This window comes from Castanea sativa, chromosome 2, assembly GCF_040712315.1.
Source record: "Castanea sativa cultivar Marrone di Chiusa Pesio chromosome 2, ASM4071231v1".
Lineage (NCBI taxonomy): Eukaryota > Viridiplantae > Streptophyta > Magnoliopsida > Fagales > Fagaceae > Castanea > Castanea sativa.
In genome coordinates, this window is record NC_134014.1 from 7,374,704 (window position 1) to 7,399,514 (window position 24,811).

At 37.1% G+C, this 24,811-nt stretch overlaps 1 protein-coding gene and 1 pseudogene across 1 annotated transcript; one reads left to right on the forward strand and one right to left on the reverse strand.

Moving 5' to 3' along the window:
* Positions 1-402: 402 nt before the first annotated feature.
* Positions 403-24,665, forward strand: LOC142624820 (uncharacterized; annotated as a pseudogene).
* Positions 18,816-20,130, reverse strand: LOC142624204 (uncharacterized). Its single transcript, XM_075797744.1, has 3 exons — positions 19,702-20,130; positions 19,252-19,602; positions 18,816-18,857 (listed from the first exon to the last, which is right to left on the reverse strand). Exons 1-3 carry the CDS (start codon positions 20,050-20,052, stop codon positions 18,816-18,818), a joined length of 744 nt encoding a protein of 247 aa, XP_075653859.1. The 5' UTR covers positions 20,053-20,130.
* Positions 24,666-24,811: the final 146 nt, after the last annotated feature.

The following is a 24,811-nucleotide window of genomic DNA, read 5'->3' on the forward strand; positions in this document are numbered from 1 at the left end:
TGGAATGATGACATCACAAGTAAAGAGAAGCCACTTGAGTTAGAAGGGCAAGAAGAAGATGTGAATTATGAAGGTTCAGAGGGACCTTTCTCAACACCTAACCACTATGCATCATCAAAAGGCACTTCATCAATTTGAAGCCTAGGTAGCATTTCTCCATTTCCAACACCAATCAAAATGAAAGGCCTAGAAGATATCTATGCACAAACTGAAGAGACAATTTGTATGTGGACCATGAGCCTTCTACTTTCAAAGAAGCTGTGAAAGAGAATTGTAGGAGGAATGCTATGCAAGAAGAAATTTATGCCATTGAGAAAAACAACACATAGGAATTGACTACACTTCCTCCAGGTCAAAGAACCATTGGTGTGAAATGGGTGTATAAGATTAAGTACATAACTAATGGGAGAATTGAGGGCTATAAGGCAAGACTATGGGGTAGACTATGAAGAAGTCTTTGCTCCAGTAGCAAGACTGGACACGGTGATGATGTTGATTTCTCTTGCAGCACATCATGGTTGGAAAATATACCAACTAGATGTCAAATCGGCATTCTTAAATTGCATACTTGAAGAAGAGGTGTATGTAGAGCAGCCTGAAGGTTTGTGGTTGAAGGAGAAGAAGACAAGGTGTATCGTTTGAAGAAAGCTTTATATGGGCTAAAGCAAGCTCCTCGAACTTGGAATTCTCGTATTGACAGCTATTTTCAAGGAGGTGGTTTTGTCAAGTGTCCTTATGAGCATGCAGTCTACATCAAGAAGAATGCCCACAGTGAAATTCTTTTAACTTGCCTTTATGTTGATGATTTATTATTCACATGAAACAGTCAGCAAATGTTCCATGAGCTTAAACAAGCTATGTTTTAGGAGTTCGAGATGACTAACTTTGGACTTATGTCATTTTTCCTTGGAATTGAGGTACAACAGCAACCAGATGACATTTTCATATGTTAGAAAAAATATGCAAAGAAATTGCTTAACAAATTTAATATGAAAAATTGCAATGCTGTCAATACACCTATTGTAGTGGATCTAAAATTGACAAGAGAAGGAGAAGGGAAAATTATAGATCCAACTCTATTTAGGGGTTTGATTGGAAGTTTAAGGTACCTCTCAATCACAAGGCCAAACCTGTTTATAGTGTTGGGCTTTTGAGCAGATATATGGAGAAACTAAAGAAATCTCATTGGCTTGCAGCAAAGAGGATCCTAAGATATATAAAAGGTACCATGGATTTTGGTCTTTTATATTCATATAATAATAATGCTGCATTATATGAATATTCAGATAGTGATTGGGGAGGTGATCAAGATGAAAGGAAAAGCGCTATTGGATATGTTTTCTATCTTGGATCAACAACTTTCACTTGGATGTCCAAAAAGCAGAGTATTGTAGCTTTGTCAACATATGAAGCTGAATATGTGGCAACACCCTCTTTTGATTGTGAAGCAATATGGTTGAAGAATTTATTAAAAGAATTTGATCATCCACAAGAAGAATCCATAATTATTTATGTGGATAACAAGTCTGCCATAAAACTTTCTAAAAATCCAGTTCAACATGGAAAGAGCAAACATATTGACATGAAGTATCATTTCTTGAGAGATTATGTGAAACAGAAAGTTGTGAAGCTCCAGTATTACAATATAGAAGAGCAAGTAGCAGTCATTTTTACCAAAGCCTTACAAGTTGATAGATTCAGAAGATTAAGGACAATACTTGGTGTGAAGATGTTTTTGGTTTAAGGGGGAGTGTTGGAAGTGGTAAACCAAAAGGTGCCTCTTGATATTTCATAATAGTTTGTGTCTTTTGTAATTCCATAACTGTTTGTATCTTTTGTTTTTCCATAACTGTTTTGTCTATTGTCATTCCATAACGTCTGTGTCTTTGAGTCTTCCACATTCTAGAATTTTCTGTTATGAAACAAAGAGTCATGACAATAATGATAGTTCTTGTAACTTCACCCTATAAAAGGGGATAGATGTATGATGTGAAAGTGTGTGAGAGAAAAAGTTGTAGTGAGCTCTCAAGGCAGTAGCCTAATCTCTTTGTTTGAAAGTTTGAAGTACTCCAATAGAATTTTTCATTCCTCTCTTTCTTTTGAGTACTTTGTTGAATTTTAAGTCAAGGCTTTATAAAGCTAACAATATGTACCAAAGCGAGCTAGAAAAGTATTAACTTCAGGCCTTTGCTTTTCAATCTAGAGACTGCCAAGTGCCTAGTTTAATTCGTTATTCACGACGTTAGCAGCACTATTTATCTGGCACTTTTGCTACACCTCTTGCCATATTCTTTTTGCAAAAGAGCACGAGAAAAATAAAAGGATGGTCTTTGCTTCTAGTTGAGAGCCTTTTTTTTTATTATCTGTTAGTTGTAATTTAATGGCAAGATACCACATAAAAGCATGCTTTGAAATTGCTTGACAAAACCAAATTAACTTGAAACAATTTAGTCCTAATGGCATTTGTAGTTTCTAAACTTGTATAATGGAAGCCAACTCACATATTCCCTTTGAGGTTTTTGACTTTAGGTAACTTGCTTTGAATCACAACTAGCTCATCAGACTTTGCAGGAGGCTATTTCCACTCACATTTGTTCAAGAAACTTGAAACTTTTGCAACATCGGAACCAATTGCAATCTTTCGGCAATAGACCAATGCTATACATTCCATCAAACTGATCCTAGCTGCGGTTTTATTAACGAGAGAGGCTATAATTAGTAAAAATAGCTTTCTAGAAATTAAATGCAGTCCCTGATACTTCATTAGTAAAGTTTCTTTTTGAAAATGTTACTCTAGTAGGATCTGGGCTTTTAACTAACTCCGTAACTCTAGCAAAATAAACTTCACTCCTGCTTGAATTTGCTGCTAGGCTTGATATAAATTTGAATTTTTTGAAATCTGTAAGGAGATATCTGTGTATCTGTATCACATTTTTTCATCTCTTATCTGTTTTTTCCTCCTTTTTTACTTATCAAAAAGAAATATGGACAAATTTTTTATGTGCCTTGAGTTTATAGGTTGGTCACCAGTTGATGATAATAATCTCTCACCTTTGATTTTAGGTTTATGCACCAATTGAGAAAGAATATGCGTTTCATTGGATGTTGTTTGTTTTCATCTGTTCATCAATGATCCGACTTCTTTGGGATCAACATGAGCAATGGAAACGCCATCCAGAGAAACCACCTAGAAGGTATAGTCAACTATTGCTTTGAGTTATATGTTCTATAAACAATGGAATTTTCTAGTTATAATTAAAATTTTAAATTAAAAAATAAAACTAATGACATTTTCTCATTCCTCAAAACAATGTGAAGATTTTCCATTGCCAATTGCCTTGCTTTAATCCTTTTTACCCTAGTGTGTCAAAGTTTAAATGATTGTATTGATAAGAAATAGAAGAAGAAGACAGATGCCAGTGATAAGAAATAGAAGAAGAAAACAGATGCAAGTGGCTCAAGTCAATTAAACTGAAGTATATGTAAAGGAGTTAGCTCAGGCAGAGAGGCAGAGTAATGAAATAGAGTATTGGAAGAAAATTGACACAGCTTGCTAAACGACTGAGATGGTATACGACTTGTAGTTTAGGCTTAGATTACATGATAGATATATACTTGAACACGTGTAATACAGTGATTGGTTGTACAGTTGGATCCGTATAGTGTGGAGAGTCAGTTAGAGTTAGTTATTCTCTTTCTTGTGTTAGTTTTTAGTATAAATACACTGTTGTACATTTATTTTGATTTATCAATACAATTGCAAAAATTCTCTCTTCAATCCTTTCTCTCTAGCTTGTCTTCTCTCTCCCTAGCTCTCTGTTTTTCTTATATGGTATCAGAGCTTTGTATTTCTGTCAATGGCGAATCAAGATCAGACTTTGCAAACTTCATCTTCACCATCCAGTACGCATCGTGAGCTTTCTCCAATGGAGGATCCAAGAAGTCCATTTTTCTTGCATCGTGGAGAGTCACCAAGTGCAATTCTTATCACACAGCTCTTGACAAAAAAAAATTACCCTAATTGGGCTAGGGCTATGAGTATGGCATTGGATGCGAAGAGCAAGCTAGGTTTTGTGGATGGCAATCACTCCTTTGGAAAAGATTACTTGGTCAAAGAACAATTCCATGATTTCTTCATGGATATTGAACTCAGTCTCTCCTCACATCTCTGGAAGTGTGATTTACAGAAACACTGCAATGGAGGTTTGGAATTCACTCAGGAATTGTTTCTTGCAAGCCCATGGTCCACGGATTTCACAATTGCAAAAACATATTTCAACAATCATGCAAGGATATGCAACAGTGACTACTTTCTTCACTGATCTCCAAGCTTCTTGGGATCAATTTCTTAATCTTAGGCCTTTACCATGTTGTTCTTGTGGTAAATGTGTCTGTGGTGTGAATGAAAAGATCACATCTTTTCATCATCAAGATTCTTTGATACAGTTCCTTAATGGCTTGAATGAAGTTTATTCACAAGTTAGAACTCATATTTTGATGATGGAACCAAGTCCTTCAATTGACAAGGCTTTCTCTTTAGTGATACAAGAGAAAAGACAAAGGGCTTTAGGTTTCAATGAAGGAGGACCTTCAGTTGATTCAACTACTCTTGCAGTCAAGACTCAAAGGTTCAATCAGGTTGGGAAGAACACAAAGGGAAAGGGCAGACCTATATGCAGCCATTGTGGCAAAACTGGTCATTTCATGGAAAAGTGCTACTAGTCGATTGGTTTTCCACCAGGGTATAAACAAAAGGGTAAGGCATCAATGCCTAATCAAGTGAGTCTTGATGGTAAGCCTGGTCATTCTGAGGTTGCATCATAATCAGAATCTTTCCCTTTCACGATTGAACAATGTCAGCAACTGCTATCTTTGTTGAGCTCTCATGCATCATCTTCTGCTACCACTGATGCCATTCACTTAGCAAATTCAGCATTATCAGGTATTTGGGTAGATTTAGGATGTAGTTAATGCTTCAAGAAATAAGGTTTCAAGATCAAGTGTTAAAGCCATGCAAGTCTGTCCAAAAAACAAGTTGAGAAGTGCTCTTCATGAAAGCTCGACAGTTGGCTCGATAGCTGCATCTATCAAGTTTTAGGAAACTGTTCTAGCCTTGAGGCTTGATAGCACCTTGACACCTGTAGCTATTGAGATTTAAGAAAAACGGATTCCAAGTTCTGTTTTAATTCTAATCCGTGGATGTGTCTTTGGGCCTTCTTTTCTCCTAACCCTAGACATATAAAAGGATTGTTTTAAGGACCGTTGAAGTGTGACAAGTCCGATTGGGTATTAGGGTAAGGGTTCAATTGTAGGTTGGTAAGGTACTTGGGATTCCTTTACTTGTAACTGCTTGTTGTGATAATAGTAGAGTTTCGGGAGTGGTGACCTTAAAATCACTCGGTGGGATTTTTGCAGTGTAAGTTTTCCCCATTCGTAAACAAATCACCGTGTCATTTAATTTCCGTTGCATACTTAGTTTAATTGGTGATTTGTTTGTACTACCACGCGTTTGCATGATAATTTGATTAATTAATAAACTTGGTTAATTAATCAATTAATCCATCACAAGGTGTCAATTCGTTTTTGGGCTGTCAAGTGGTATCAGAGCGAGCACACTTTAATTAGGGTTTAATCTTTGTGTGTGATCCATTGACCCCTGTTTGTCATGAATAGAGGCCAGTCTCTTATCATACCTCCATTGTTTGATGGTACTAATTATGCATACTGAAAAGTACGCATGAGAGCTTTCTTGTAGTCTCTAGATGAGAAGGTGTGGCAAGCTGTGGAGATAAGCTGGACCAAGCCTAAAGAAGCGCCGATCGATTGGGATGAAGCTAAGATCAAGGTAGCAAACTTCAACAGCAGAGCATTGAATGCCTTATTTAGTGCGGTCACTAATGAGGAGTTCAAGAAGATATCCTCCACTAAAACTGCTAAGGGAGCATGGACCATCTTGTAGACAACCTATGAGGGAACAAAGGCTGTCAAAGATTCAAAGCTACAAAGGCTCACTACAAGCTTTGAAGAAATTAAGATGGAGGAGGATGAGTCATTTGATGAGTTCTATGCCAAGCTCAAGGACATAGTGAACTCAACCTTCAATCTTTGGGAAACCAATCCTGAACCCAAGATTGTGAGGAAAGTGCTCAGATCTCTACCTGAGAGATTCCATGCCAAGATCACGGCGATAGAGAAATCAAAAGATATTAACAAGATTCCTCTGACTGAGCTGGTTGGTAATCTGCAAACCTATGAGCTAGGATTGACAAGAATTGGCAAGTCAGGAAACGGCAAGAGCTTGGCACTAAAGGCCAAGAGCAGTGAGATAGACGAGTCATTAGACGATGAAGACTCTAAGATGAAGTCCTACATCACCAGACAATTCAAGAAATTCATGAAAAATGCCAATGGAAAAGGCTTCGACAAGGACCGTAGGCAATCTAGTTCTTCTTAGTTCAAGAGCCAAGATAAAGGGAAGAAGGATGTAAGGGATGGCGGTCAATACACTGTTCCAGCAGGACCCAAGTGCTTCAGATGTCAAGGTTTTGGTCACATGAAGCAGCAGTGTCCCACATATCTCAAGAGTATTGGGAAGAGCAAGGCACTAGCTGCTACTTTGAGCGACACTGAGCCTGAGGATGATTCCGACAATGAAGATGACGGAATTTTGAATGCCTTCATTGCCACTGTCAGTCCTACTGAAGGGATTGTTAAAGATGTGGATGAAGAAGAGGAATTGGTGGAATCTAAGTTTGAAAAGATGGATGATCAAGATGATATCCATACAGCCTATGAGAAACTGTACAAGTTTTCTGAGAAGCATGAGAAGCTTTATAGGCTAGCCACCAAGAAGCTCAGTGATGTGGAACTTAATTGTGAGGAACTTTCCACAAAGTTTGATGAAACTAATCAAACTATTAAGGCACTGAGATTTGAGAACAATTTCTTGGCTGAGAAGATCAAGAAACTTAAAGCGGAGCTGTTTCAAGTCAGAGCTCAATTGGAGAGGGCATCAAGTGCGAAGCTGGATGAGATGCTTAGCATTCAGAAATTTGCTTCTGATCGAACAGGATTAAGGTATGAATTCTCTTCTTCTAATATTGCTTCTGCTAGTACTACTGTTTTTGTTCCTCCTGCTAATAATATTAAAATTGAAAACAATGATGTTAAAACTGAATTAGCTAGTAAGAACCTAGACAAAGGAAAATCTATCTTAGGAGCACCCCCTAAGCTTGAGAAGAAGGACACTAAAAACCCTAGGACTAAGAAGGATAACTCTCAAAAGCCCAAACAGAAGGAGCAGCATCTTTGTCATCATTGTGGTATTGCCGGTCATACTTGACCAAATTGCTATAAGTGGTTAGCCACTCAACAGAGCAATAGCATGATAGCATCTGGGAACTAGAATCAGCTTCAAACCTCTCTTGCTCCTCTTGGAGATCTTCTCAAGGCTCTAATGTTCCTTTTGAACTTGAACGGTTTCAATCCTTCCCCCTTATCACCGGTTCAAGGGTTCGCTAAGAGGAAAGGCTCTCCCAAGGTGTGGAAGGAAAAAGGTTCCAAGTGATTTATTCACTTTTTTTCTCTCTCCCCTTCTTGTTTTTGTTTTGCATTACTTGTGTGTTTTGCTTTTTATTTTTGAGTCAGTCTAGTTTTATGCATTGTTTTATCTTGTATAACATGTTTTTGTGTGTGTGTTTTGTGTACATCGGTTCTTGTGAACCTTAAAATGACCATTGAAACAAAGTTTTCTAAACTTTGTATCTCTTGTAGCTTAGATGAGCATTCTTATGCACAACTAAGCAAGTGAGCTTTGTAGCTCTTTGTTTGTGATGAGTAAGGTTAAGTGATCTCTTGTACTTAACACTTGTATCACTCTTTTTGACGGGTAGGACTAGAAAGGTATAAATAACTATCTCACCACTGTTACTCGCCAATCATGATATGACTTCTGTATGCTTCCGCATAGCAAAAGTGCAATGTCAATGACATCTATGTGCTTCGGCATAGCAAAAGTGCAATGTCAAAAGCTTAACATAATTAGGTATTTCTTTTCTCTCCTTTACATAGCCATGCATGGTTTGCTAAATAAAAAGAAAATATGCAAAGAAAATAAAAGCAAAAAGAACAAAATGCTTTAAATATGATTGCAAGCGTGTTTTCTAGGAGATGTGGGAGTTATAAGATGTACCTCAAAGGTGATAGTCTTTATCAAATAGTTATGATTGTGTGTGAGTTAAAGTGATTTTCTCATATCTCAACTCGTTATAACTTTGAGACACTTATGCAATCTTGCGATATTTTCACACACAACACGTAATATTCTTTGCTACTCTTGATACATGTGCGGGTACAATGTGATTTGGCCATCACAAAATTTACATGTGTTGATGTATGCTCACTAAACTATCTTGACTTGTTTTTGAAATATAAAATCAGTTAGACTTGTTTAGTGTGTGAGTGTGTATTTTGAGATTCCTGTGCTTAAAATTGTTGTTGAGAGATGATTTTGAGAATCTAATATGTTGATTGGATCATTCGTTGAGTTGCATGCGTGATTGTATTCATGTTTGTGTTTTTCCTTCTCGAAAAACTGTTTTGAGAAGTTGGCTCGACACTTCCTCGATAACTCCTCGACACCTGGCTGTCTGTCGAGCTTTTCAGCTTTTTCTTATTGCAATCTCGATAGTTTCTCGACACCTTCTGGATCGATCGAGAAACCTTCTGTCCTTTCGATAGCTTCTCGACACCTTCTGGATCGATCGAGAAACCTTCTGTCCTTTCGATAGTTTCTCGACACCTAGTGGATCGATCGAGCATCTGTTTTCGTGTCATGTCTTGTTCCTCGACACCTTCTTGATAGCTGGATCTGTTGACGTGTATTTCTCGACACACAGATGTCTCGACACCTCTCAATACTTGCAGCTGTCAGGATTTACTAAGGTTCTATATAAAGGATTCTGTGCGATCCGGTTCTCATTTCTATCGATCTCTCTCTCGACAAATTTGTCTTTTCACCTTCCCAACCTCTCTCTTTCACTCCAAATCCTTTTCTCCAGGTTTCTCAAAGATTTTTCAAGTTTTTCTTCACTTGGTAAGCTTCTTATTCATCATTCTACATGCATCTCATGTTTTTGAAACCTAGGATTTGGGGTCTTTGAAAAATTTTGGGATTTTTCAAAATTGATGGGTTTTTGTTGAAATTTTTGGGATGGGTTTTGTAGTTTTATCTTGAAAACTCCATGCATTGCATCACATTCGTATTCTAACAGTATTCTCATACATTTAGATGTGTGAAATATGTTTGTGTACTGGTAAGATTGGATTGGGCTGAGCCCATGATGTTTTTCATATTGCATGTCACATGTTCATGCATTCCCCATGCATACGTTCTATTTTTTCAATATACTTGTTATATTTGAATTGTGCTGAAACTTTTCTGAGTGTTTTTTTCTCCCCCCTCTCTTTCTGTTTGCGTTAGTATTGTCTATGGCACCAAAACGTAAGTCTATTCCGACCCAGAACCCTCTTCGTTCTAGGGCCTCTTCATCTTCTGATTCCACTCCTATCTTTGTTCGGTTCCGTGATGAGAAAACCCATAAGGACTTCTTGGAGAACTTCTCTAAATTAGGTGTTCATTCGGAACGCCACATTGTTCTGGCAGACTTTGCCGACACTGACCTTCCTGATGTCTTTCACAAACGGGAATGTGAGTCACTGTGTGACGTCCCGATCACTTGTCCTTTCGTGCTGATCCTGGAGTTTTACTCTAACATGCATGGATTCGATTATTCAATACCTTTCTTTCTTACTCGCGTTCAAGGTATGCGCATAGTTGTCACACTGGAGTTGGTATCCGATGTGCTTTATGTTTTGTGTGTTGCGCATCTTGATTACCCCGATTGTGAGTGTCTATGGACTGTGTCCAAAGACGAGATGATATCTGCTTTTTGTGAGCGCCCGTCTGTTTGGGGTGAGCACTAGTTTACGTCATGTCGACCTTTTGCTAAAGGTCCTCGTTTCTTAAACATGGTGGTGACTTTTATCTTGCATCCTCTTTCTCACTACAACTCTATCACAGAGCCTCGTACTCGTTTTCTGTTGTCTCTTATTGGGAATCTTACCATTGATTTTCCTTCACATTTCATCTTTTCCATCTTAGATGTGTATAAGGATACGGTTACCCGTGATAAGCTCATCTTTTCTTCCGCTATCACGAGGATTTTACGCCATTTTTCTATCCCTTTTCCTGTCTCCGACCCTTTTTCTGTCATGGTTGCCATAGATGCTGCTACCGTAAAATGTAGTGAGGCACAGTTTCGGTCGCGTCAGACAAGTTTGGCAGCTCCTTCCTCCCGTTCCACTCCATCCAGATCTGCTTGTGCTTCATCCGCTCCCTCTTCCTCTTTGAGCGATGTGACACTAGGGGATATCATGGTGCAGCTTCAGTGCATGGATGCTTGCCTGGATATGCTCTCTACAGGGTTGTATCAGGTGAATGTTCGTGTTGGTCGCATTGCTCGACGACAGGCAACCATGGGTGGTTTTGCTTCTGAGGTTTCTTCTCCACCACCTCCTGTGGCTTCCGCGTCTGAGGATGATGATGGTGATGACAATGATGATGATGGAGATGCTAGCTTTACCGATGAGATGTCTACTTGACACTCTACCCTTTGTCACTTGTGACAAAAAAGGGGAGTAGTTTTGGGTTATGAGAGTAGTCATACTTAGGGGGAGAGCTTGTATAGGGACATTTTTTGATAGAGGGAGTGTTGAGTGTTGAGGGATGCAGTGAGGATTACTTGTATCTTTTTCTTTTCTCTACTTTAGATACTTTTTCTTCTTGTACCTAGGTCTTGTGACTACATACATTGTGCTCATTTTGTTATATATATATATGATGTTGTATGTTTCTTTCACCTATCTCTACATGTGTTGTTTCTTTTCTTTCTTTATACACATGTTTCCTTATTTGTATGCAATCTATTATTTCTATTTCACACTAAGATGCCTTGATGAGTTTTGTTTAAAGTGTTTCAGAAATACAGGTTGTCAAAGTCTACTTGTCATAAACTCTCTTCTTGCAAAGTTTTTCAAGAGTTTTTGTTAGGATAGATTTTATTGTATTTAACAAGTGAGTATGAGTTGAGTGATTTATGAGTTGAGTGATTTATGACTTCTCTCATATATTCATTTGTTGGTTGTGGTTTTGTCACGGATTGCCAAAGGGGAGATTGTTAGGACATATGTGTTTCACTTGTTTAGAACATATGTCATTCATTATTTATGTAATTGGCTAATCCTTTGTCAAAACACACTTTACTTGTAATTGGGTAGATTTAGGATGAAGTTAATGTTTCAAGAAACTAGGTTTCAAGATCAAGTGTTAAAATCATGCAAGTCTGTCCAAGAAACAAGTTGAGAAGTGCTCTTCATTAAAGCTCGACAGTTGCATCTATCGAGCTTTAAGAAGCTGTTCTAGCCCCAAGGCTCGACAGCTGCTCAATAGCACGTTGACACCTGTAGCTGTAGAGATTTAAGAAAAACAGATTCCAAGTTCTATTTTAATTCTATTCCGTGGATGTATCTTTGGGCCTTCTTTTCTCCTAACCCTAGACATATAAAAGGATTATTTTAAGGGCCATCGAAGTGTGGTAAATTGCACAAGCATTGAGAAATCCTTGTTCATGCAAATTGTAACTTGAGATGAAGTTCTTGCCCTAGTTCATCTCTTTTGTGAAGAAGTTACTGTGTCTTTGCACCATAGGGTTTTGTAACCAAGCATCTTCTTGATCTTCATCATGTGGATGAGTTGAAGAACTTTGCAGCCAACAAATCTTCTCCTACTTTTAAGACTACAAGTCTAGCACCATCATGTCTAATGAGCTTTCCCAGTCCAATCTAATCAGCAACTCAGGTACTCCCTCAGTCTCTAACAAATATCCTCTCTCTAATTTTCCTAACAATTCACATCTATCTCCTTCCTATGCACATTTTTGTTCTCTTATTACCTCTATTCCTGAACCAAGATTCTATCATGAGGCTGTTAAGGATCCTAAGTGGCAAGAAGCCATGAATGCTGAAATTGATGCCTTAGTTTCCATTAATACATGGACCCTTACTCCTTTACCTTCCAATAAAAAGGAAATTGGATGTAAGTGGGTGTATAGAGTCAAGTACAAGGCTGATGGTTCTGTGGAGAGATTCAAAGCAAGACTAGTTGCTAAGGGGTTTACTCAACAAGAGGGGTTGGATTTTACTAATAACTTCTCACTAGTTGCTAAGTTCTCACTAGTTGCTAAGTTGACCACTGTCAAGACTCTTCTTGCTATTTCTGCTGTGAAAGGTTGGCATTTGGTTCAACTAGATGTCAATAATGCCTTCTTGAATGGTGATCTTCATGAGGAAGTGTATATGCAACTCCCTCAAGGCTTTCACAGCAAGGGGGGGAATGTGGTTTGCAAATTGAACAAGTCTTTATACGGTCTCAAATAGACTTCAAGGCAATGGAACGCAAAATTCTGTTTTGTCATCAAGCAGCATGGTTTTAAACAGTCCAAAGCTGATTACTCATTATTTTCAAAGAAGTTTAATGACTCTTTTATAGCTTTGGTGCAACAATGTTCAAGTAGTTGAGGAGCTTATGATTTCTTTAGATCAGCACTTCAAACTTAAAGATCTTGGAGGTCTAAAGTACTTTCTTGGTCTTGAGATAGCTAGATCAGACAAGGGAATCACTTTGTGTCAACAAAAGTATGCTTTGGAGGTCTTGAAGGATGCAGAATGTCAACTTGCAAGCCTAGCAAGGTGCCAATGGAGCAAAATTTGAAGCTAAGGAAGTTTCAAGGTAAATTGCTAGCTGATCCTGGAGTGTACAAAAGGTTGGTGGGCAGATTGCTCTATCTAACCATCACTAGGCCAGATATTGCATATCCTATTCATAAATTGAGTCAATTTATGTCCAAAACCAGGAAACCTCACTTAGATGCTGCTTATAAGGCGCTTCAATGCATCAAAAGTTGTCCTGATCAAGGCATTTTTCTGTCAGCTACATCAGATTTCCATTTGAAAGCTTACACAGATGCTGATTGGGCATCTTGCATTGATACCAGGAGGTCAACCATAGGATATTGCATATTTTTGGGTGATTCTTTAATATCATGGAAGTATAAGAAACAGTCCATAGTGTCTAGATCTTCTGCTGAAGCAGAATATAGAGCCATGGCTATTACTGTGTGTGAAATGACATGGTTATTGGCTTTATTGAAGGATTTAGAGATTTATCATCCTCAACCTGCTCTACTTTTTTGTGACAACCAAGCTGCAATATATATTGGAGAGAATCCTATGTTTCACGAAAGAACCAAGCATATAGAAGTGGACTGCCATGTTGTGAGAGATAAGGTGCAAGATAATGTTGTTAAGTTGCTTTTTACTCCTACACATTCGCAGTTGGCAGACTTGCTTACAAAAGCTCTCAACAGTCAACAATTAAGGTTCTTATTAGGCAAGATGAGTGCGGTGAACATACATAGTTCAGCTTCTCATCTTAAGGGGAATGTCAAAGTTTAAATGATTGCACTGATAAGAAACAGAAGAAGAAGACAGATGCCAGTGATAAGAAACAGAAGAAGAAAACAGATGCAAGTGATTCAAGTCAATTAAACTGAAGTATATGTAAAGGAGTTAGCTCAGGCAGAGAGGCAGAGTAATGAAACAGAGTATTGGAAGAAAACTGATGCAGCTTGCTAAACGACTGAGATGGTATACGACTTGTAGTTTAGGCTTAGATTACATGACAGATATATACTTGAACACGTGTAATACAGTGATTGGTTGTACAATTGGATCCGTAGAGTGTGGAGAGTCGGTTAGAGTTAGTTATTCTCTTTCCTGTGTTAGTTTTTAGTATAAATACATTATCGTACATTCATTTTGATTTATCAATACAACTACAGAAATTCTTTCTTCAATCCTTTCTGTCTAGCTTGTCTTCTCTCTCCCTAGCTCTCTGTTTTTCTTATAAAGCGAGGCCCCATGATGCGATGGGACTGACAAACCTTCTGGAACTGGAGGTTGTTCATGGTTTCTTTCATTGCCTATAGATTATTGTTCTTTATATTATGGAGACTCTTCATCTCAACTTCTTGGGTTGGCTACATTTTTTTTTCCCTCATATGGGCCTCAGTATAAAATTATTGGTGGTATAAAACACCTCAGAGGAGCTATAATATTTATATGCCTACAATTTAGAAATTCAAATCCCATATCTCCATCCTCACATCCATATGCAACATCATAGGCTTCACATTGGCTCTTTGTCTAGGCAAATCTCCTCCTTTTTTCTGGTTTATTAGAAGAAACAGATTTTAGCACAGCATGCGAATTTTCATATTGCATTTATTTTTACTCAAAAGAAAAGGACAAGATGCTTATTTTTGGCCACATCCAGTTTTCCTCTTTATTTAATTTTATAGACAAGATGAATTTTTCATGCATTCTTTAGGTGAAGCTTTGCCATACCATGCTGTATATCTGGGTATCTCCACTTTTCCCATAAAAATTCTTTATTTTAAAAAATAAAATAAAATCTAGCCAGAAAAAAAAGAAGAAGATATTTTCAATTATAAAAAAAGTATTATTTTAATTTTTTCCTGATTTCTTTGACATTGCATGCAATTGCTTCATAACTTTCTCACCCCCACCTAGGCAGACCTGAGTGATTCTATTTTAATTTTTCAAATTATGTTATAATTTTTGAGTTCATAAGATTATTTAATGTGTTAAAGTATGATTTATGGTTGATAAATGGAAGCTAGCATGATTGCTAAATAGTAAATTGGTTATATTTGTTACCAATACCAATATGACATCCTCTGATTCATGTTTAGCAGATTTGTGAAAAACTAAGAGGACTGCATTTATGAAAAAACATTATTTAAAGGACCATAAATATTCCTCTTAGAAGGGTGTCCACATCTCCAAATTATGTTTTTTGTTTTTAAATTTTTTAGTTGATATTTCTTTTGAACTTTTTGTTTATGCAATTTGATCAGCCCAAGTGATCCATTGAAAGATCAGAATCAATACTTAAGTACCGTGGGCTTGCATAGGAGCAAGGGCTTGAAAATGTGTTTGGATATATTCATGCACTTCCAGTTACATATAATATGAGCACTTTCAAAAGCTCTAACACTTAACTACTGTGGGTTTGCATAGCTAGCAGGGGCCCGAAAATATGTTTGGATATATTCATGCGCTTTCTCTTACATATAAATTGACGTACTTTAATAAAATCTCTGATGGTATTGATGTTTGCTTGTGTTCGCTGCACTTTGTACTTGGTGTGGTACCTGGAAAGGAGATAAACAGTGTAGTAGTTGCAGGACAGCTCGTTATTGCTCAAAGATACACTAGGTAATTGAGCCTTTTAGGTTTTTTTTTTCCTCAATGCCAATGAGCTCTAGCTCAAACAGTGCTTTCTCTCCCTATGAGAACAAGTGGAGGGTGAGGTCTACGAGTTCAAGACCCACAAGTTGCGTGTATTTGTAATGTACTAAAAAATGGGTTATTTCCTCAACACTGACATAAAAAGGTTCCTACTATCCTTTTCTGTTTGCAGGCAATGCATTGGCGCTCTGGTCATAAGATTGATTCTCAACGGATGAGCGTTTCTTCTCAATCATCTGATTGCCCCAATAAAAATGGAACTACTTCAGCAAATTTACAAAAAGGTCAGTAAAGTTGATGGTTTCTATTACAGTGTCAAATATGTAAAAAATAGTGCATATTTACATGTATATTTGCTGTTGGAATACAAAGATATGTCACCTACATCTTATATGGCATCAATGACATCTTATGACAATGGTAACTTACTTATGTCTTATATTTAGTTGAGAAAAAAAAAAGAAAAAACCTATGTCTTATCCTTCTTTATCTAAAAACTTGACCTTGATTATTAAAAATACAGGAGTAGTGTTTGATTTATTTATTTATTTTTTTGCTGAATAGAAATAAAAGTGGTTAATGTTTATAGAACGTGACTTAGATTCTGGCCTGCAAAATGTTGGCAATTATGTACTATATGTGTATCGTATATGCTTTGTATATTTACTCCTGGGAAAATATTTATTAACATGCGGTTTATTAATAGAGTAATTGTCAATGCTTAATTTAGTATTTTTAGAAATTTACACCTGAAATATTTTGCATTTGCACACAGTTGCGAGCAAAACTCTGTGGCCAGAGTCTGAGATGATAATTGAGAATGAAAGTGAACCCAGAACAGAAATTTCTGAGGATAAAGCCTGTACGAGTTCATTGGTCTCAAAGGAAAAAGTTGATGACACAATGAACTTACTGATGGACAGTTTTGAGGTATTTATTGTTTGTGTGGCTGTATTGAAATTTTTTTGTTTCCTTGTTCTAGACTCTTAGTTGCTTATTTCTTTGTTGATGAACAGGGTGATGATGACAGAAAAAAGTTGGGCCTCTTTCCAACAACGCATAGGCAAGGCCCCTGAACAGGTGTTAAGGTGATTGATGTTTCTAATTGAGGATACAAACTTTCACATGTCAAGACGCTTGAAGTATACAAACATTGGTGCCCTGCAACTATGGTGAGTTTGGTTGGGCTTTTTAAAAAAGTGCATAATGAAAAAGTTGAGTTTTGAAAAAGTGCATAATGAAAAAGTGATTTTTCAAAAAGCTGAGTGTTTGGTAAAAGCTGTTAAAAAGTGCTTTTTGAAAAAGCTGAGTGTTTGGCTAAAACTATAAAAGTTGCAGTTTGAGGGACAAATTACCAAAAAGGACAATGTATATATAAGGGAGTTTATTTCATACTTATAATTCAACTACTTCATATACTTACTAAATAATAATAATAATAATAAATTTATATTATTGGTATTATTTTAATAATGTTTGGGCAATTATTCTTTTTTAGTGGCATAATTATTTATTATTACCATTAATGACTTCTTATTAATATTAATTACATCTAAACAATTTTCATCATCATGAAGCACAAAATGAAAATGTAAAAAGATGATAAAATATACACTAATAATCCAAGTTTAAATTGTGCTATATAAAAATGTAAAAAGATATAAAATACATACCAATAATCCAAATATAAATTGTACTACATGATATTATACAAAAAAAAAAAAATACAACTACTAATTATTACCCCCCCAAATAGAATTTGCAATGGAATCACGAAGAACCACCATTGCAGGATCTGTTAAAGTTCCTGAGTTTTGCTCATAACTGCTACATGCTTCACTATTACGTTCTCTTCTAGAAATTGAATCTTCATTGGCATTTATGAACTCCCTATCATCCCTATCATTTAGTCTAACAAAATTATGAAGAGCCATAGTAGCAGATACAATAAGTATTTGGATATGGAATGGAAAAGATGGCATGTTTCTAATAATTCTCCATTTATTCTTCCACACACCAAAAGTGCGCTCAATCACACATCGAAGAGATGAGTGAGCATGATTAAATTTTTCATGTCTAGTTCTAGGGCCTCCACCTCTCCTTCGAAAGTCCTGAAGATGGTATGATATCCCTTTGTATGGTGCCAAATAGCCTTGCATCATTGGGTATCCAGAATCAACTACATAATATTTCCCTAAACAAAGAAATTCAATTGTATTAAACACACACACAATATGTCATTATAATGAACAATTGATTAACCAATTACAAACCTGGTGGTGGGTGCGGAAAGTTGTTACTTTGTGTACGAATAGTATCAAGAAAAATGTGGGTGTCGTGTGCCGCACCTTCCCATCCAGGCAAAACAAATGTGAATAACATATCAAAGTCACATGCAGCTATCACATTTTGGGTTGGATATCCCTTTCTTCCAAAGTATGGAATGGACTTCTCAGTAGGTACAATCGCTATCACATGTGTGCCATCAATCGCACCGATGCAATCCTAATAAAAACATTAATAGTTTTCAGTTCCACATGCATTGTATTATCTTATAGACAATAACACTTATTCAAATATACAATAGTACACATACTTTGAAATGTGGCCAATAAATTGGATGGTCTTGTATTTTGGTTGGAACTTCACTAAAAGTTGGATCCGAAGGCTTTACATATGCTTACGCAAAGCGAGCACCTAACAGAGTGATCATCTTCTCAAAATGTCTACTTATGGTTTCACCCGAATGCTGAAATAATTCTTGAACCATTCGGTTACATGTTCCATGACCAAGTATCGCAAACAGATTGCCACTAACTCTTCTAACCTTATATTCCTTGAATGTTGAAGTCCAAAGTCACGTTGTAAAACTTGACACAAATTATGAAACACCTCCTTTCTCATTCTAAACATATTGTAACACAAAGTCTCATTACCTTCCATACAGCGTCTCAGCCAATCCCACCCCGTTTGTTCAGAATCATGACAAGGAGTCTTACTAATGTACTTATTGAAATATGTCACAACTGCTTCACAGTAATCGTCACAAGCTGGTAAAACTCCTCGTTAGAATTGTCATTACTATCATCACTGTCAGAATCACTATCACTGTCATCATCACTGTCACTACTTTCATCATCATCATCATCATCATCATCACCATCATTGTTATCACCATCATTATTATCACCATCATTATTATTGTCAACATTGTTATAATCACTACCATCATGATCATCACAATAATTTCTGTAATCCCCATCCATTAATAGTTCCATAAAATGGCCACTCTCATGAGTACCATTATAATCATCCATATTGGTTTCAGCTACACAACAAAATAACAAATATTCAATCAAGACAATTCACAACATACCAAGACAATTCACAACATCAAGTACATAACACTGTAATGAAAATTTCAAATATGTTTGCATTACACATATATTAGTCCAAAGCTAATACTAAATATCACATAACTTAGTTTAAAGTTAATACAACATAGCAAATACAACATAGTTCATACAACATAGCTAACTTAGTTTAAAGCTAATACAACATAGTTAATACCACATCAGGTTAGTCACTTCTGCTGCCTATAAATTATTGCTTGTAGCCACTTTTTGTGACTGCGGGTCCTTAAAAGTTAGGAACATCTCCCTACGTGACTTTTTTAGAAAGAGAATGGAAGCTTCAACCACAAACGCAAAATCCACTCCGGAAGTGCTTTCACAATCGCCATTACATTATCAATTGAACTTGGTGACTCTCGAGAAGTACCTTCGGACCTATTCGACATACAGTTATTAACTCACTAATACGATTGTCCAACATTGCAGCTCCTCCTATCTTCTTCTTTTTCTTCTGTGAGGGTATTGATTCACTAGCTCGCTTTTGTCCTGAACTACGTGATTGACTAGTATTTCCTTGCTGCAAACTACCAATGTCTAAACTCATGTCACATTGGTTATCCTTAAATTCGGAGCTACCATCTGAATCACCAGCACCCTCTTTTGGCATTGTTGGAGGTAATGTACACGAAGAAGGGGTCCATGCAGCTACCCCAGTTGCTGCAACATCCCTAAACATTATCTCAAGTTGTTCTAGATTCTGTGGACCTTTCTCTCGGAATTTTTTAGCTTTGGGTAATTCCTACAAAATGTAATTGTAATTTCACTCATATAAGAATAATATAAAAAAAAAAAAAAACTATCTCCAAGTAACTACATATTAATAAAATACTCAACTCACCTTCAACTTCAGGTTCCACCAACAATCAGGAGCGGCAATCGTTCCCTTCACTGCATCCCAACCTAAACCTGTGTCAAGATTCCTCAATTTTTCCCACACTCTCCAATCACCTTTTAATACATCCCACCTACTTTTTAATTGGTCCTTATCATAGTTTTGACCGGTCTCCTCACAAAATTTGGTCACCAAATTGAACCAACCTTCGGAACTAAAGGCAGCACCTTTTGTTCTATTCCCGGCTTGAATTTGTTCCACACAAAGGTTACAAAAAGTAGTTGTCCACGATGGATTAATATCCCAATCTGCTCTAGCCTTTTTTACCTCGGGGTTGGAAGTGGTATTTTTTCCCATCTATAAAGTTAACCAACCATAAGAAATGCAAAAAATAGAAGATTGTAAAAAATGCAAAAAACGCACAATCAATAACATAAAAAATAAGTTTACACATAAATGAGTGAAAATAATTAAATATGTGTCAATTTGCTCAAGTAACTAGTTCATATTTTTTAAATATGTGGGAAAAAAAATATGTGGGAAAAAAAATTTTAGAAGCTGCAGCCTTGGTTCCAGCCTCTGCCCAGCAGCAGCAGCAGCAGCTGCAGCTGCTGGGCATGCCCGCAGCTGATGCAGCATCAGCTGCTGCTGCTGGGCATGCCCAGCAGCTGATGCCGCATCAGCTGCTGCTGCTGGGCATGCCCTGCAGCATCAGCTGCTGCTGGGCATGCGTGTGCAGCTGCACACGCATGCCCCAGCAGCTGCTGCTGCTGCTGCTGCTGCTGCAGCTGCTGCTGATGCAGCATCAGCTGCTGCTGGGCATGCCCAGCAGCTGATGCAGCAGCAGCTGCTGCTGCTGGGCATGCCCAGCAGCTGATGCAGCATCAGCTGCTGCTGCTGGGCATGCCCTGCAGCATCAGCTGCTGCTGATGGGTCATGCCCAGCAGCTGATGCAGCATCAGCTGCTGCTGCTGCTGCTGGGCATGCCCAGCAACTGATGCAGCATCAGCTGCTGCTGCTGGGCATGCCCTGCAGCTGATGCAGCATCAGCTGCTGCTGCAGCTGCTGCTGCTGCTGCAGCTGCTATTGCTAAATCAACCACCCATCATTTCCAAAACCAGTCCCAAATCCTCCTAACAAGTCTCCCAAGATCCTACATTAATCAAATCCTAAATTGGCTAGCATTTCATGGCCACATAAATTGATCTCTTGGTTGGGTTGTCATGATGAAAAGTGACTTACTCTCAAGATTACACGTCATCATTCAAACCAAAAAAAAAAAAAAAGAGCAAAATTTTACATTGTACAATTGTCCCGTTATGAGCTTCATAATGAAGCAATCATATTGGCAGATTTGACCTAATCCCTAAACTCTACACAAATACGACACATAGATCATATTCTAATTTTAAAAGATTCAAGCGAATTCATCGAACCGAATAGGCATGATTTTCGATTGGGGTTGACTCACAATAGTTTGCCTAACCCCAATTTTTAAAGACTATTTTTACCGTATTACTCATTTTTAAACCCTAGCTATATAACCATTTTTTTTTCTCCCTCTCTCATTCATTATTAATATTTATCCTCTTTTGCTTGTTTAGTTAGGAGGAGAAAATGCTTTTGGCAGACAGATGACCTGAGCTATTTGATAATGGGGTAATGGGCAGCATGGGGCAACATCTCAGAAGTAAGAATAAACTAAAGTCCCCAAAACAAATTAACAAAGTACAAATAAATATAATGAAATAAAGTCAAGGAAGATATGGGTCATATACTCATATTCAGGGCTAACAGGAGGAGTACCTAATTAAAGAAACCTAATATTGGCATGAGAATGTCCCTCAAATACACGCATGCCCCAGCAGCTGCTGCTGCTGCTGCAGCTGCTATTGCTAAATCAACCACCCATCATTTCCAAAACCAGTCCCAAATCCTCCTAACAAGTCTCCCAAGATCCTACATTAATCAAATCCTAAATTGGCTAGCATTTCATGGCCACATAAATTGATCTCTTGGTTGGGTTTTAGGTAACATAGTCAAATACACCTAATACAGCCAATGTGATCCTCCTCCACTTAGTAACTACTGCTATTGAACATAGATCACACATTGGGACTTAAATCGACAGCCCATCATTTGCAAAACCAAACCTAAAATCTAATAAGAAGTCCAGAAAACCCTACATTAATCAAAGTATCTGTTTCTACTATCACATCTATATACAAATAAAGAAAAACGTCTTGCTAGAAGACCAATGCAACAATACATCCAAACAACCTACTTGGCATATTCAAAGAGACGATGGGTTTGAAGAATGCAATTACTCCATAGAAATAACAACAAATTATAATGGTACGGAAAACGCTCAGTGAACAGTACTTCAATGACATATTTGCAATTGTCAATAGTGCAAAAAGAGTAATCAATACGAAAACAAAATCAATCCAGACACCAATAAACTGAAAAAAGAAAAAGAAAAAAGAGAAATGACAGATATAGATGATATACAAACTACATTATACCATGTAACAAAGTTAACACCGCAAATTCCATCACTTCATGAAACTCACAAGCAGAACAAGTTGCTGCACAACCATAAGCCTAGCAAATGTTCACATGATAATTTAAACGACCATGCTATGCAATCCTAAACATTTAATTATCATCTAATACCAGTCTTAAGAAATGAAACAAATAAATAGCAAAATAACAGGACCCAACTGAGATCTAAACCCAAACTAAACAAATTATCCACATCCACATCCACATCCAATAACCAATAAACAAATAAACACACAACATAAATCCAAAATTTTGATTAATCAAAACCCTACACTGTTTCAAATTTGCTAATTGCTTACAAACAGATACTTTCATGAAATCAAAAGATGATGAAGCTACCAAGTTTTATCCAAAATCACAGAATAAAGATAGTTTTTTTTTTTTTTTTTTAAATAGAAGAAGAGGTTTCGGTTAGAGTGTGAGAAGGGGCCATAAGCATAGACTTGTAGCAGGCACCGTTCAAGTCACTGCTACAAGCATAGTGTAATTTGGAATTTGTCTAAATTAAAACATGCAATGGTAAAACAATATAATAAAAACATGACAGAAGTTGCAATATTGATTTTTTTTTTAGATGAAATACACCCTGTTTCAGATCTTAAAAAAAAAAATTCGGATCACTGTTGGTACCTGGTGGATTTTGGTAGCAGATCAGTCTTGCTTGGTGCCTTTTTGATCAAATGCGTACCTTCAAGATTCCTGTCTCAGATCAGAAAAAAAAAAATTAAAACAAAAAACATTACAGATCAGAGAAAACGAAGAAAGCAGAAGAGGAAGAAGAAGAAGAGGAAGAAGAAGAAGAGGACGAAGAAGAAGAGGAAGAAGAAGAAGAGGACGAAGAAGAAGAGGAAGAAGAAAGCAGAAGAGGAAGAAGAAGAAGAAGAAGAACAGATGACTTACCACAGGGAGATCGGTAGCAGCACGGAGAAGGCAGAGCAGAGAAGAGATGAGAGGAATCAGCGTCTGAGAGGAATCAGCAGAGAAGAGATGAGGGTGATTCGGTAATTTTCGGTCTCAGCTATCCGTTGAGCTGAAAACATTATGCGCGTTTGAGATATGGACCTCAGACCACCATTTCAGAAAAGTTGAGTTTTGCCTTTGCCTTAAAACGCAGCTTTTATCTAAAATCTGCGTTTAGCCTTCACCAAACGCCCAGCCACTGCCAATTTTATGAAAAAGCTACGTTTTGGGTCCTAAAAGCCCAACCAAACGGGCACTTAATCACCCCCATGGTGTTTGTGGCCCTCATATGGAGAATGGCAAAATGAAAGTACGGAGGCCTCAGTTCTAATTATTTTTGGGGGCCTTCTTATTTTCAGAAAAATGCTAAAAATCTTCTAAATTTTCTGCAACATGCATAAGTTTTTTTAATCTTGCTTTGGAAGCAAACAACACTGATATATATATATATATATATATATATATATGTCGGTACTCGTTTGAAGATGGTAACCTAAAATTCAATGAGATCCATGTTATACAAATCATCGTTGCTTTGTATGTAACTTACCAATAATTATATGAAAAAAGCATTAATTCTGCATGCATGTTGCTTCTTCAACATCTATCAAATATCTTACTTCAAATATTTGTGTCGTAATTTGCCATTAACTTTATAAGTTGGCCCCAAGTCACTTAAACTAGTAATTTTTTTTTTTGGTTAGTTACATGGTATATTCTGCGTTCATTATATGCTACATATTACTGACTTTGGTTCCTGATCCTTGTCCATTGAGAGCTAGCCTGAGAAATAAGAACATTGTAAAGTCATCATTGGTCATTTTGCTGCTTTTTGTTTGAATCCACTTATATCCTTCTCCTCCTTTATTTTACAATGATGGGTAATTTTGTTTGTTTCAAAATATCAGGTATTGTAGGAATGGTGGGGCTAAACCCCTTTGGCCCATGTCAAGTGGTCAGCCATCGAAAGCTGATATTCCTAAATGCAATTACTGCGGTGATCCTCTTTGTTTTGAGTCCCAGGTATGCACATTGCGCCTTTATAAAATTTCCGTCAAATGTTTCTTTTACATTTTACATTCTATCTTTTCACTCGGTCAATCTCTACAATTAAACTAAATGAAACCTTTGGTTGGTGTCTATTTTGTTGGTGATTTCAGATCTTGCCTCAGCTGCTTTATTACTTTAGTGTGAATAATGAAGTTGACTCTCTCGATTGGGCAACTATTGTTGCGTATACGTGTGAAGCCTCTTGTGAGGGGGGTGTTGCTTACAAAGAGGAATATGCTTGGGTTCAACTCTCTTCGCCATCTGCTACTGTACCTTGATAGTTATTTATCTTTTGATTTCTTTTTTTGGTTATTTATGTTTTTACAGTTTACCTAATCAGTTCTTTTTTCTTGATATGAGCTTTGAGAAGGGGAAAAATATACTTATTTGCTCATCAATACACATAGATGAATGGTCATTTGCCAACACTCATAGTGTTTCAAATTATAAATTGTAGCATGTTATGCGTTTGAATTTTTTTTCCTAATGTTAAACTTTGATTACTTTATAGAGAGAGATAGAGACGTGGTAGACAATTTTT